We start from the raw sequence: 10,493 nt of genomic DNA, 5'->3' as shown, positions 1-10,493 counted from the left end.
TTATAGACCAGGCTGGCCTCGAACTCAGAGATCCGCCTGCCTCTGCCTCCTGAGTGCTGGGATTAAAGGCATGCACCACCACCACCCGGCTAAAGTGAGCTTTATTGACTACTGGCCAGGACGATGGACAGTGGCCAGGTCCATACCTGGGATTCCCAGAGTATGACACTGAACATTAGACAGGGGCTTAGAAAGGCACAACCCACAAAGTACATAGGTACTTCCCACCTTCGTCCAATCAGGGGCAAGCATACACGATGACTACATACATACTTCCTGCCTACATACCTCCCATCTATGTTTGATTAAACACATCCTGGGCAGGAGGGGCAACCAAGCTTGTTCAAAGAAGCAAAAACGTGGCTTGTGATCTTCCACGAACAACAGCCCCCCGCATTCCAGGAAGTTACGTCCTTGGGCAAGTGGCTTACAGGTTAGAGGCATTTTTTTTTTTTTGTTTTTTTGTTTTTTTGTTTTTTGTTTTTTTTTTTTTTTTTTTGGTTTTTCGAGACAGGGTTTCTCTGTAGCTTTTTTAGAGCCTGTCCTGGAACTAGCTCTTGTAGACCAGGCTGGCCTCGAACTCACAGAGATCCACCTGCCTCTGCCTCCCGAGTGCTGGGATTAAAGGCGTGCGCCACCACCGCCCGGCGCATTTTTGTTTTATAGGCCTCTTAAACACAGTAATTTAAACTTAAAACATAATTTTAGCTATCAGAAGGCCAGCCAGGGAGACACAGTGAGACCCTATCTCAAAAACACAAAAACAAAACAAAACGAACAAAAAGTAGGTGGCGGGCCAGATTTAGGCTGGAGGCCATAGTTTATTTCCATGTGTGATTAATAAAGACACAGAGAAGTGTATAAAAAAAGTGATATTTCTTTAATTTAATGTTGTGACCTGGAAAGACCAAGTTAACTTACGTAATCTAGGCTTCCTCTTTACACACAAATGGAACAGATACACGATTGGCTCAGATTTCCAACCCCAAAGAAGAGCCAAACTGGGTCACAAAGCGTTAGGAAGTCCCTGCAGCAACCCTGCTGGGCCCAACAGGCTCCACAGGGTGAGGGGTCCCACCTCATTCCCCTCTCTGTAACTGGCATTACACACGCCTCCTTGGAGAAGGGGACAGTGTGTAGCCAGCTCCTGTCTCCAGGGGATCTCCTCCTGGGACCACAAGCACGGCGCTAAGTATCCCTGGGTGTGCACGCCTGGAAGGGCGGCTTGGCTAAGACCTGGAGCTCGGCTGTAGCCACTGGTCATGAGTGACCCAGTTATGGCAGCAAAATGGCAAATGGGATGGTGATGTGGGGAGAATGAGGGCTCAGCACTCTACAGCACATCTGAAAGCGATGCAGACAATGCCTGCCTGGCTGAGGTTTTTGTAAATGCCTCAGAGAGAAGGTGGAAAGACAGACAAGTCCTTCAGCCCTCTGAGACTGTGTCCTGCTTGAGCACAGAATTAAAAGCACCCCACTTTCTGTCTCACCCCTCCCCTCCCACCTCTTACATTCAAGGACAATCCTTGTTTTGAATTCAATCAGCCAGTCGGGGGCATCGACAATGCACCAGGCACGGAGTAACAGAGCAGGAGCGGGGGAGTACTGCTGAGCAGGGCTCTAATGCGCACTGTCTTTCAGATGTGTGGTCCACAGAGCCTGGAGCCCTCCCAGAAGGGGTTCGGCTGTAGAATAAATATGACTGGCTAGAAGTGAGCTCTCTGAAAAACTAATACTAAAATAAAGTCAAAATTAGCGATTTGCCTCAAGTGCACTGCCGTGGGAAAAAGGAGTCCACAGGGTTTGCCTTCTGACTGACAGCACCTGAAGCCCACCTGGGTCAAAGACCGGGGTGGGGGCAAACTATATAACAGCTACCCAGAGGCATCATGGAAGACAAGAGAGTGGCCAACCCATCCCCACCACACAGAGCAATCCTGAGCCAGGCTGGCTGCATGCGTCTCGGGGCATTTCCAAGAGCTGGGCTGTGCCAGGGTGGTGGTGGCATACAGCAGTAAGGAGCGTCCCCTGAGAATGGAGGCACGGTGGGAGGAAGAAAGGGCTGGGGTTTCCCAGTGGCGCTGGGAGGCATTCTTATGTGGGTGTTATTGCATTTCTGCCAGCGCCACTGGAAGGATGGCACTAGAAAAGGTGGTGTACCTGAGGTGGGGCAGCCCATTGAAGATCCTGTGCCGTGACATGGCCCCAGTGAGAACCAGTCTGTCTTCAAGGTTGTCCTGGATGGAGTCTGGGCGATGTCTCAAGCCTTAGACCATGACAACATCCGGCCCATCGCCGGCACACACAAACCCAGCTAAATCTCCCAGATTTCAACAAGGCAGCTCCACTGGGTCCCGGGAGCCCAGCAATTTTCTTTTCCCAGTCCCCTTCATTTCTCAGACTAATAAGCCCCAAATATCTATCCAAGAGGGAGCTAGCCACATGGTCCACTTAAAGCCACTCACAGAAACCACTTACAATCACAGCAGAGTGCTGGCTCTGCCCTCACTGGAGGATGCTGTCTGGCTGCCCATTCTGGGCCACCTGTCCAGGGTCAGGGGCCGGGGCTGGGGTGGGTGTGTTACTCTGCAGGTAGCGTCGGAAATCTTTAATCATGGGCCGGAGAACCTGGATGAGGACGCTCAGGGCCGCCTGGGTGCCCTCCATGGCCTGGGCCTGCCGCTCCTGGGCGCAGGCCTGCACCTCCTGGGAACGCCGGATCATCTGCAGCAGGTCATTCTGCTGCTCCAGGTGCTGGGCGATCTCCTTTATGTGGAGGTTGGTGACCCGCTGTTCCTGGATGAGCTTGGCCGAATTGAGGGCGATGCGGCTCTTAAGTGCCTGCGGTTTGACGGAGGCGGCCTCTGCGTGCTGAGTTATCATCTCCACGGGGGCCTCAGTCGGCAGGGGCTGAGGAGGCTCGGCGGTGCAGTACTCCACCACCCCCTCCTCCAGGGTGTGGAAGGTGGCCTCAGTGGGGACTGCCGAGAGGAAAGAACAACAGCAGAAGCAGGTCATCGTTCGGAAGGAATGGTGCCGGCTCTGTAACAGGGGAGGACACTGAACCCTGTGTGGCAGGGAGGCAAAGGGGAATTCAGGCCTCCCCTAGCTGTACTGACATAAAAACACAGTATCTGAGAGGTGCAAATTGTTCCTCGAGGCTGGGATGGAACCCAGGACCTTGTATATGGAAGCATGTGCACTACCCCCAAAATACTCCTCCAACCAGATTTCAGGATTGTACTCTATTGGTAGCCAAAGGGAAGCCCCCAGATCTGACAATAAGGCCAGCAAAATCTTAGGATACTTATCGACTACTCTGCATTCATTAGCTCAAGGCATCTTCCAAGTGACAAGAGGTGGACACTGTCGCCTTCAGTTTCAGAGATGATGAAACAGAACCACTTTTCTGGGCCACTTTGAACTAAGTCCACCCCTTCTGTGTGACCAGTCAACGAAGGAAGGGCCTTAGCAGCTCACATCTTCAGAAAATGCCTCCTTGTCTCTTTAATCACCTTGGTGCTGAAGATACCTAAACATCCAGCCTGGTGGCGGTGGCGCACACCTTTAATACTCAGAAGGCAGAGGCAGGTGAATCTCTTAGTCTAAGATCAGCCTGGTCTACAGAGCAAGTTACAGGACAGCCAGGGCTACACAGAGAAGCCTTGACTCAAAAAACAAAACACCACCAACCATAATAAAGCCAAAACCGAAAAACAAAAAAAAATCCCAAACATCCTTGAAGATGCTGTTCCAGAACGGTACCTGACTTGGACCAGCGCTTTTCCTCCTCTTCCCACTTCATATGGACTGCAGAACTATGCAGAGGAGAGCACACACCCACACACCATTGAGAGTCTGGTGGCTACAGTTCAAAGCCTATCATGGCCGAGCAGAGTTCACAGCTGTGGGCACACATCCTTATCTCAAACACAAAACCTAACCAAAGTTAGCTCTGTCATCAATGACGAGAACCTCCAAAGGGACATCAGGTGCTTGGGCCTTCGTGCATGTGGGAGATGTCAATCCTTTTTATATGTTCTATATGTTCATATATATGTAGGTACACATGTGTGTGCACACAAGTGTGTTTGTGTTCATATGGAGGGGTTCAGAAGACAGCCTCAGGTGCTACCCCCACATCTTTTCTTTATTGAGAAAGGGTCCTTCACTGGCCTGGGCCTCTCCAAATAGGCTGACTGGCTGCTAGAGTTGCAAGTGTGTACCTCCATCTATTTCCCCTACCTTTGAATGCCATCAACCATATGTCCCCTTCACACCAGGAACTCTTGGGAGTCCTTGGGTTTTCTCCTCTCATAGTTAAGCTATTCATACATACCTCATCTTCCGTAGTAGAATACAATTGGCATATATATTTAATTTTTGCAGTGCTAAGCAAGAATTCTACCACTGAACTATCTCCCTAGTCTCCAGGGGATGTTAAATACTTTGGTATTTTTGGTGCCTAGCATACATGTCTTGATGAACGGATGAACAGATAGAAATCATGACGGTCCTGAGACCTGCCTAGTGAATGTGTGTATTGAAAACACGGTCTACCTTTGTGCAGAATGGACATCTCACTTGGGCGTAGAATTCCTAGCCAGTCATTCAGCAAGTATACCCTGGCTGCCTAGGAACAGAGCAGATGCTAAGTCCCATGGGGCTACAGATACAGTCTCTTGACTTCAAGGCTATATAGGTCAGCAAGTGGGAGTCATGGATATCCAGCTATCCACATGCTGAGGAAGCCCCCTAAAGAACAAGCTCATTTCTGTCTAGGGAGTTCTTGGAAGGCCTTATGGTCTTTCAAGATTACCATCTGACTTTTGACCCTTGGCAGCCAATTTGCCCCAGGCTGCCCCAGCACTTGCTGGCCCTTCCCATTTATGCGGCAGAACTGAGCAGGAGAGGTCACTCACTCTGTGTCAGGGTGACCGTGGCTGCAGCTGCCGTGGCCGTGGTTCCGAGGGCCACGGGATGGATCTCTGTGGTACTGGGCAGGCTGATGATGGTGGCCTCACCCAGCAAGTTGCAGATGCGCTGTTGCATAGGGGTCAGAAGTACTGGAGCTATGGCTGTGCCACTGCCACCACTGCCACCGCCTGTCCCAGGTCCACCAGCTCCATCCTCTTCTGTGGGCCCTGGAGCCTCGCCACCTTCTACAGCAGCTCGGACTTGGGCCACTTTGCGGCGGACTTCGGTCTTGAGGTCGGACCACTTCTTCTTGACTTCGGGCAGCTCCCTACGGCAGGTGGCCACAGCGTTGACTCTTCTCAGAATGCCATGCCAGGCTGCACTCTTGGCAGCCAGAGGGACCCCAGCATTGAAGTGGTTCACCAGCAGGTGCTTCTTCAGCTCTAGTTCTTCCACGATGATCTCCACCTCCCGCTCTGAAAAGTTCATCTTCCTCTTCTTGGCTGGAACAGCCATGGCCTCTCCTAGCCTCACTTCTTAAAGAAATTATAATGCCCTTAACAACCCCAATTTCCCTTCTCTTCTTTTCCAGTCTCGCCTCTCGCCCACCCCCCACCCCCAAAAAGGGGGACAGGCAGGGCTTGCTTGAGGCCAAGCACCAGGCCTTAAGTAATCCCCCTCGCTACGCAAAGTGCGTAGGGCCCAGCCCTGACCGGCCCGACCGCCGCCAGCCAGCTGCGTAATGGCTTCCTGAATCTGCCTCTTCCGCTGGGGTGTGCGGAGATCCGCCCACTTCCCTTCTTCCCGCCCCTCCACACATCCCTGGGAAGCCCCGCCCTCCAGGCTGGCGTGCCTCAAATACCTCGCCGATCATTGGCTCTCCAGGCCTGACATTCTTCTCAAGAACACACCTATTTGCCAGAACTGGCTTGTTCATTGGTCTAAAGGCTTGTCTGTCGCTTCAGTGCGTCCGCCCACATGGCCTTTATTCACATCCATTGGGAAATCAGTCTGTCGTTCAATTGTTGGTATTGCGACTATTACATTGTTAAGTTCAGCTATTTTATTGGTAGTTTAGGAGACTACTAGAAACGAATCTTCCGATTTTGGTTCGTGTTTTCGGTCTTGAGCCGTCAGTGCATTACATTTTTATTTTATTCAGTGTTGCTAAGGGTGTCGTCTAACTTCAGTCCACAGTTGCCCTCATACAAATCTTATTTCCACGGACAGCTACGATCTCTCCGCACACAGCCGCTCTCCCAAGCCTCCGCAGTCTAAGGAGCGCTTCTGAATGGGAACTGGACACAGGGCCTCCTGCTTGCCTAGTTCCCAGCGTCAGCCAATCCCCGCCTCTCCCAGTTTGAATCGACTCAAAGCCAGCGTGGTGGCCCCGCCTTCTCATTGACCCCGGAGCCGCCATCCCGGCCTGTGATTGGACGGCAGTGTACCAGGGTCCGCGCCTCCGCGAGCCGCGGGGCGGGGCTCCCGGAAGCGGCCCCTCCCTCCAGCCTGCCGGCTTCTCGGAGCCCGCGCTCGCCGTCTGGGTAAAGTCGGCGTGCTTCTTCGCGCTCAGGTAGCCTGCCTGTCGCCCTCAGCCCCGCGTCCGGCGCCCCCGCCTCGCGCCCGATGGTGAGCAGTGTGTTGTGCCGCTGCGTGGCCTCTCCGCCGCCGGACGCCGCCGCCGCCGCCTCGTCGTCCGCCTCGTCGCCGGCTTCCGTAGGGGACCCGTGCGGCGGCGCCGTCTGTGGCGGCCCGGACCACCGGCTGCGCCTGTGGAGTCTTTTCCAAACACTCGACGTCAACCGCGACGGCGGCCTCTGTGTCAACGACCTGGCTGTGGGGCTGCGGCGCCTGGGACTGCACCGCACGGAGGGCGAGCTCCGGGTAAGCTTGCGTGAGCCGTCCACGCGGGCAGGATCCGGGAGGTCCTGGGAGCGATCCTCTCCGTGGGGACGGGCTACGGGGCCTTTGGCAACCCTCTGGAGCTTGACAAGCTTGAGTGAATGCTGCAGGAGCCAAGTGGGACCCCTGGAGTTGGGGGGATAGTGTCCCTTGACTGACAGATGGAAAGGACATTCACACTGTGTTGAGCTTGGGACTCCTCAAGTGGGTGCCCGGGACGTAAGAAAAGCTCGTCGTGGGTACAAGTGGCACCCTTGGGTCTCTTTGATGGGCAGAAAGCCCCTTGCTCCTACTTTCCTTAGGGCAGAAGGACAAATCTCAAGAATGCCTTCCGGGCCTCAGGGCCAAGTTGGTGCCAACCCTGCCCCACTCCCAGGTTCCTCTGCATCCATTCTCATCGTCACCCCACCCTCTTTTAATCCTTCTCGTTTCCATGCCACCGGGGCTCCTGGTTTGGTTGCTCTCAGAAACATGTGGGTGTTGTGGGGAAGAAAAAAAATGGGAACTGGGTTCTAGGCAGATCTATGTGGATGTGGGTGGTGACGACTGAACAGTTCTTCTGGCTTAGGCCCAGCCCCCACGGCTGTTCCAGAACACTGGGGTCATGAACCCTTTATGGAGTCGGAGTGTGGATACATTAAAGAATCGGAAGGAAGATTCTTTTTTGTTTTTGTTTTTGTTTTTGTTTGAGACAGGGTTTCTTTGTGTAGCCCTGGCCTTCCTGGAACTTGATCTGTAAACCAGGCTAGCCTCCAACTGACAGAGATCTGCCTGTCTCTGCCTCCTGAATGCTGGGATAAAAAGCCTGCGCCATCACTGTCGGGCTGGAACATTTTTTTCAAAAAGTGAAAGTGGGGTACATCTAAGAATATAGTTGGTTGGAGTGGGTTGGGCCAAATCCAGGAGACAGAGGCGGAGAAATGGCCACCTCTGGGGCTATAAGAAATAGAAGTGCTGCCGTTCCTGGGCGAGAAACCCTGAGCGGTGGCTTTTTCTTCCCTTTTGGTTTTGTGGTTGGGTTCTCAGTTTGACTTTAGCTGTGGCTGCCTTTTACGTTGTTTTGGCCTAGTCTGGCATACAATATGCTTGGTTCTGCTGAGCAGTTTGCCTAGTAACTTGTTTCTTTCCAAAGTTCGTGTTTGGTTCATTTGTATGTACAGTAATTAAGAATCTCATAGCCAAGTGTGAAGAAAACCTGGTAAGATGGTAGTGAATCATGACAGTTTGTTGCTTGGGTGGGCACGCATCAGGTGTCATGTCCAAGATAATCTTAGATCAATATCCAAGATATTTAGCCTACTTAGGATCAGCGTAGGAAGCCCAAGTACAGCACTGTGTAATGTAGAATCCTTGGGTTAAGCCCAAGAGATTTAAAGATAAGGTTTCTCTATGTGACCATAAGAGCTTAGTTTTAGGGGCTGGAGACATGGCTTGGTAGTTAAAAGCATTTGCTGTTCTTCCAGAGCTCCTGAATTCAATTCTCAGCACCCACATGGTGGCTCACATGTAACTGGATCTGATGCCCTCTTCTGCCATGCAGGCATACATGCAAATAGAGCACACGTGTGCATAAATAAATCTTGTAAAAAAGAAAACCAACTATAAAAAAAGTTAGCTTTATACAGAATAGTGTTATGAGCTGGATATTTCCATCTAATTCATCTAATGAATAAATCATTTTCCTTTCTGTTGTTTTGCTTGTTTGTTTGTTTTGACGCAGGGTGTTACTATGTAGTTCTGACTGTCTTGGAACTCACTACGTCAATCAGGCTGGCCTTGAACTCACGGGGATCTGACTGCCTCTGCCTCCCTAGTGCTGGGATTAAAGGTTATTTTTTTTGAAGATAGGATAGCTAAACTCAGAGGATCTGTGCGGGGGGGAGGGGCACGGGGGCAGTGCAGCTTGGGGGTCCAAGTGAACCTTGCTCTTAGGAACCTGTACAGTTTGTGGTACCAGGCACACAGGAAACAGCTGGCTGTGGGAGCGTGTTCTGTGTTTATACCAAGCTTTGTGACTCTGCAGGAGTTACCATGTTCTGGCATTCATAGCATATCTGATATTGATCCTAATCCATTTTTTTGGCAGTGATTTTTTTTGACTAAAGACAAATAAGGAGAAAGTGGCCATTCTCCAGTGCTAAGAGAAAGCCTGTTTGTTTGAGACATTTTCTTGCTCTGGTAGCTCAGGCTCAGAACTCACATTATGTAGCCCAGACTGGTCTCAAATGCACAGCCATCTTCCTACCTCAGTGTCCCTGTGTGTCTGCCCTGCCCCACCCTTCCATGCTGGATTATAGTTATGAGTCACCACCCAGGTAAAAGAAAACCTTTGGTTAACCTAAAGGAGCTTAGCTCCTTGTGGTTACTCTGACTCCACAATATTTGACTCTTTGACTGACCTAAGTTCTGTAACGTGAATCTTTTTTTTAGAGGATTGAACATTGATTTATTAAAAAGTCAAAACTCCCAAGAGTGGGAAATACCCTAAAAGTTTTATTGTTACTGTTAACTCGGAGCTCTTCTAGCTTTAAAAAAAAAAAAATGTAAGTTAACATACCAAATAATTAATGTGTGTCATTGGGTATCTTCATATGTACTTCATTAATACTTTTGTTACTCGTCTCCCTCCCTCTCTTAGCTTTGAACAACTTAAATTGTTATACTGCTTTGAGAAAGATTAGAAATGATTCACTTTATTAGTTTATTGCTTTAGGGGAAACATTCAAGCATTAGAAAGAAAAATGTTCCTTTCTGTAAATAACTAGGCCATAGTGAGACGCACACCCCCCCACCACTTCCTGTTGAATTCATTACTATTTGCTGCCTAAAGGAAAAGGCAGCGCTGTTGATTTTACAGAACTGGTAAGAGAGCCAAAGAACTTGGGGGCCCCCTGGGTAGAACTGGGTGCCTGCTGTGGGATAAGCCTTGACAGATGTGGTGCTGTAGGAAGCTGCTTCCTGTGGCCCATGGGAAACTGGTTTGAAGTGGAGGTTTTCATAGGAATCAGCTATGAGCTCTTATCAGCAGATGCAGCGAACAGGGGTCATGTGACTCCACAAAGCCTCTTGCTAGCTTATAACAGCTTGACGTGAAGTTTTCTTTTAAAAATAAACCAGCAAGTTTTGCCTTCTGCCTTTGTTCCAGAAGAGACTGAAACAGAAAAATTACTTAAAATGGAAATGGGCAGAGAAATTCATGGCAGCCAGCCAGGGAAATTTTCTTTATAAGGGGCATGTGAGGAAGAAGCCTGTCTTGGGACAAAAGGAAGGGAAGGGTTTATTAAAGAACTAAAAGATGACATCACCGGCAGTGACTTAGGGAGATGACACTCAGACTGGGCTACTTATAGCATTGACTATTTTGGGCATTTTCATGTGACCAAACAAAATTTATGTCTTAAAACAAGTTTAAAACATAGGTTAGGACTTGGCAGCCGAGTAAAGGAAGAAAGCAGTTTGTTTTACCTATAAACAGCTGTGTTTTTCTCTCGATAAGACTGTGGGCTCTCACAGGGGCAGAGTTTCATCCAGAGCATTCTAGATGCCGTGATGTTTGCTGTTCTAGAGACTTGTGTGCACAGTGAGCCCTACAAAAACAAATATGACAGTAACATGATTTCACATCATTTTACAAGGGAAGAAAGGGACAATCCAAAATGATGATGCTTCTTAGT

The 10,493-nt window shown here is 50.2% G+C and overlaps 2 protein-coding genes across 2 annotated transcripts in view; one reads left to right on the top strand and one right to left on the bottom strand.

The window, feature by feature from the left end:
- Window positions 1-857: 857 nt before the first annotated feature.
- On the bottom strand, window positions 858-5,672 carry Naif1 (nuclear apoptosis inducing factor 1). The gene is made up of 2 exons (XM_038336730.1): window positions 4,923-5,672; window positions 858-2,981 (listed from the first exon to the last, which is right to left on the bottom strand). The coding sequence occupies exons 1-2, from the start codon at window positions 5,431-5,433 to the stop codon at window positions 2,506-2,508; spliced, it is 987 nt and encodes a 328-aa protein (XP_038192658.1). The 5' UTR covers window positions 5,434-5,672; the 3' UTR covers window positions 858-2,505.
- Window positions 5,673-6,482: 810 nt separating this feature from the next.
- The window catches only part of Slc25a25 (solute carrier family 25 member 25), a 34,193-nt gene continuing 30,182 nt past the window's right edge, over window positions 6,483-10,493 (top strand). The window contains exon 1 of the mRNA XM_038337115.2: window positions 6,483-6,801. Coding sequence (XP_038193043.1) covers window positions 6,544-6,801 — 258 coding nt within the window. The 5' untranslated portion in view covers window positions 6,483-6,543. The remainder of the gene's footprint in view (window positions 6,802-10,493) is intronic.

This window comes from Arvicola amphibius, chromosome 7, assembly GCF_903992535.2.
Source record: "Arvicola amphibius chromosome 7, mArvAmp1.2, whole genome shotgun sequence".
Classification (NCBI taxonomy): domain Eukaryota; kingdom Metazoa; phylum Chordata; class Mammalia; order Rodentia; family Cricetidae; genus Arvicola; species Arvicola amphibius.
The sequence above is the reverse complement of the archived record's forward strand: the minus strand, read 5'-3'. Positions and strand labels throughout refer to the sequence as shown.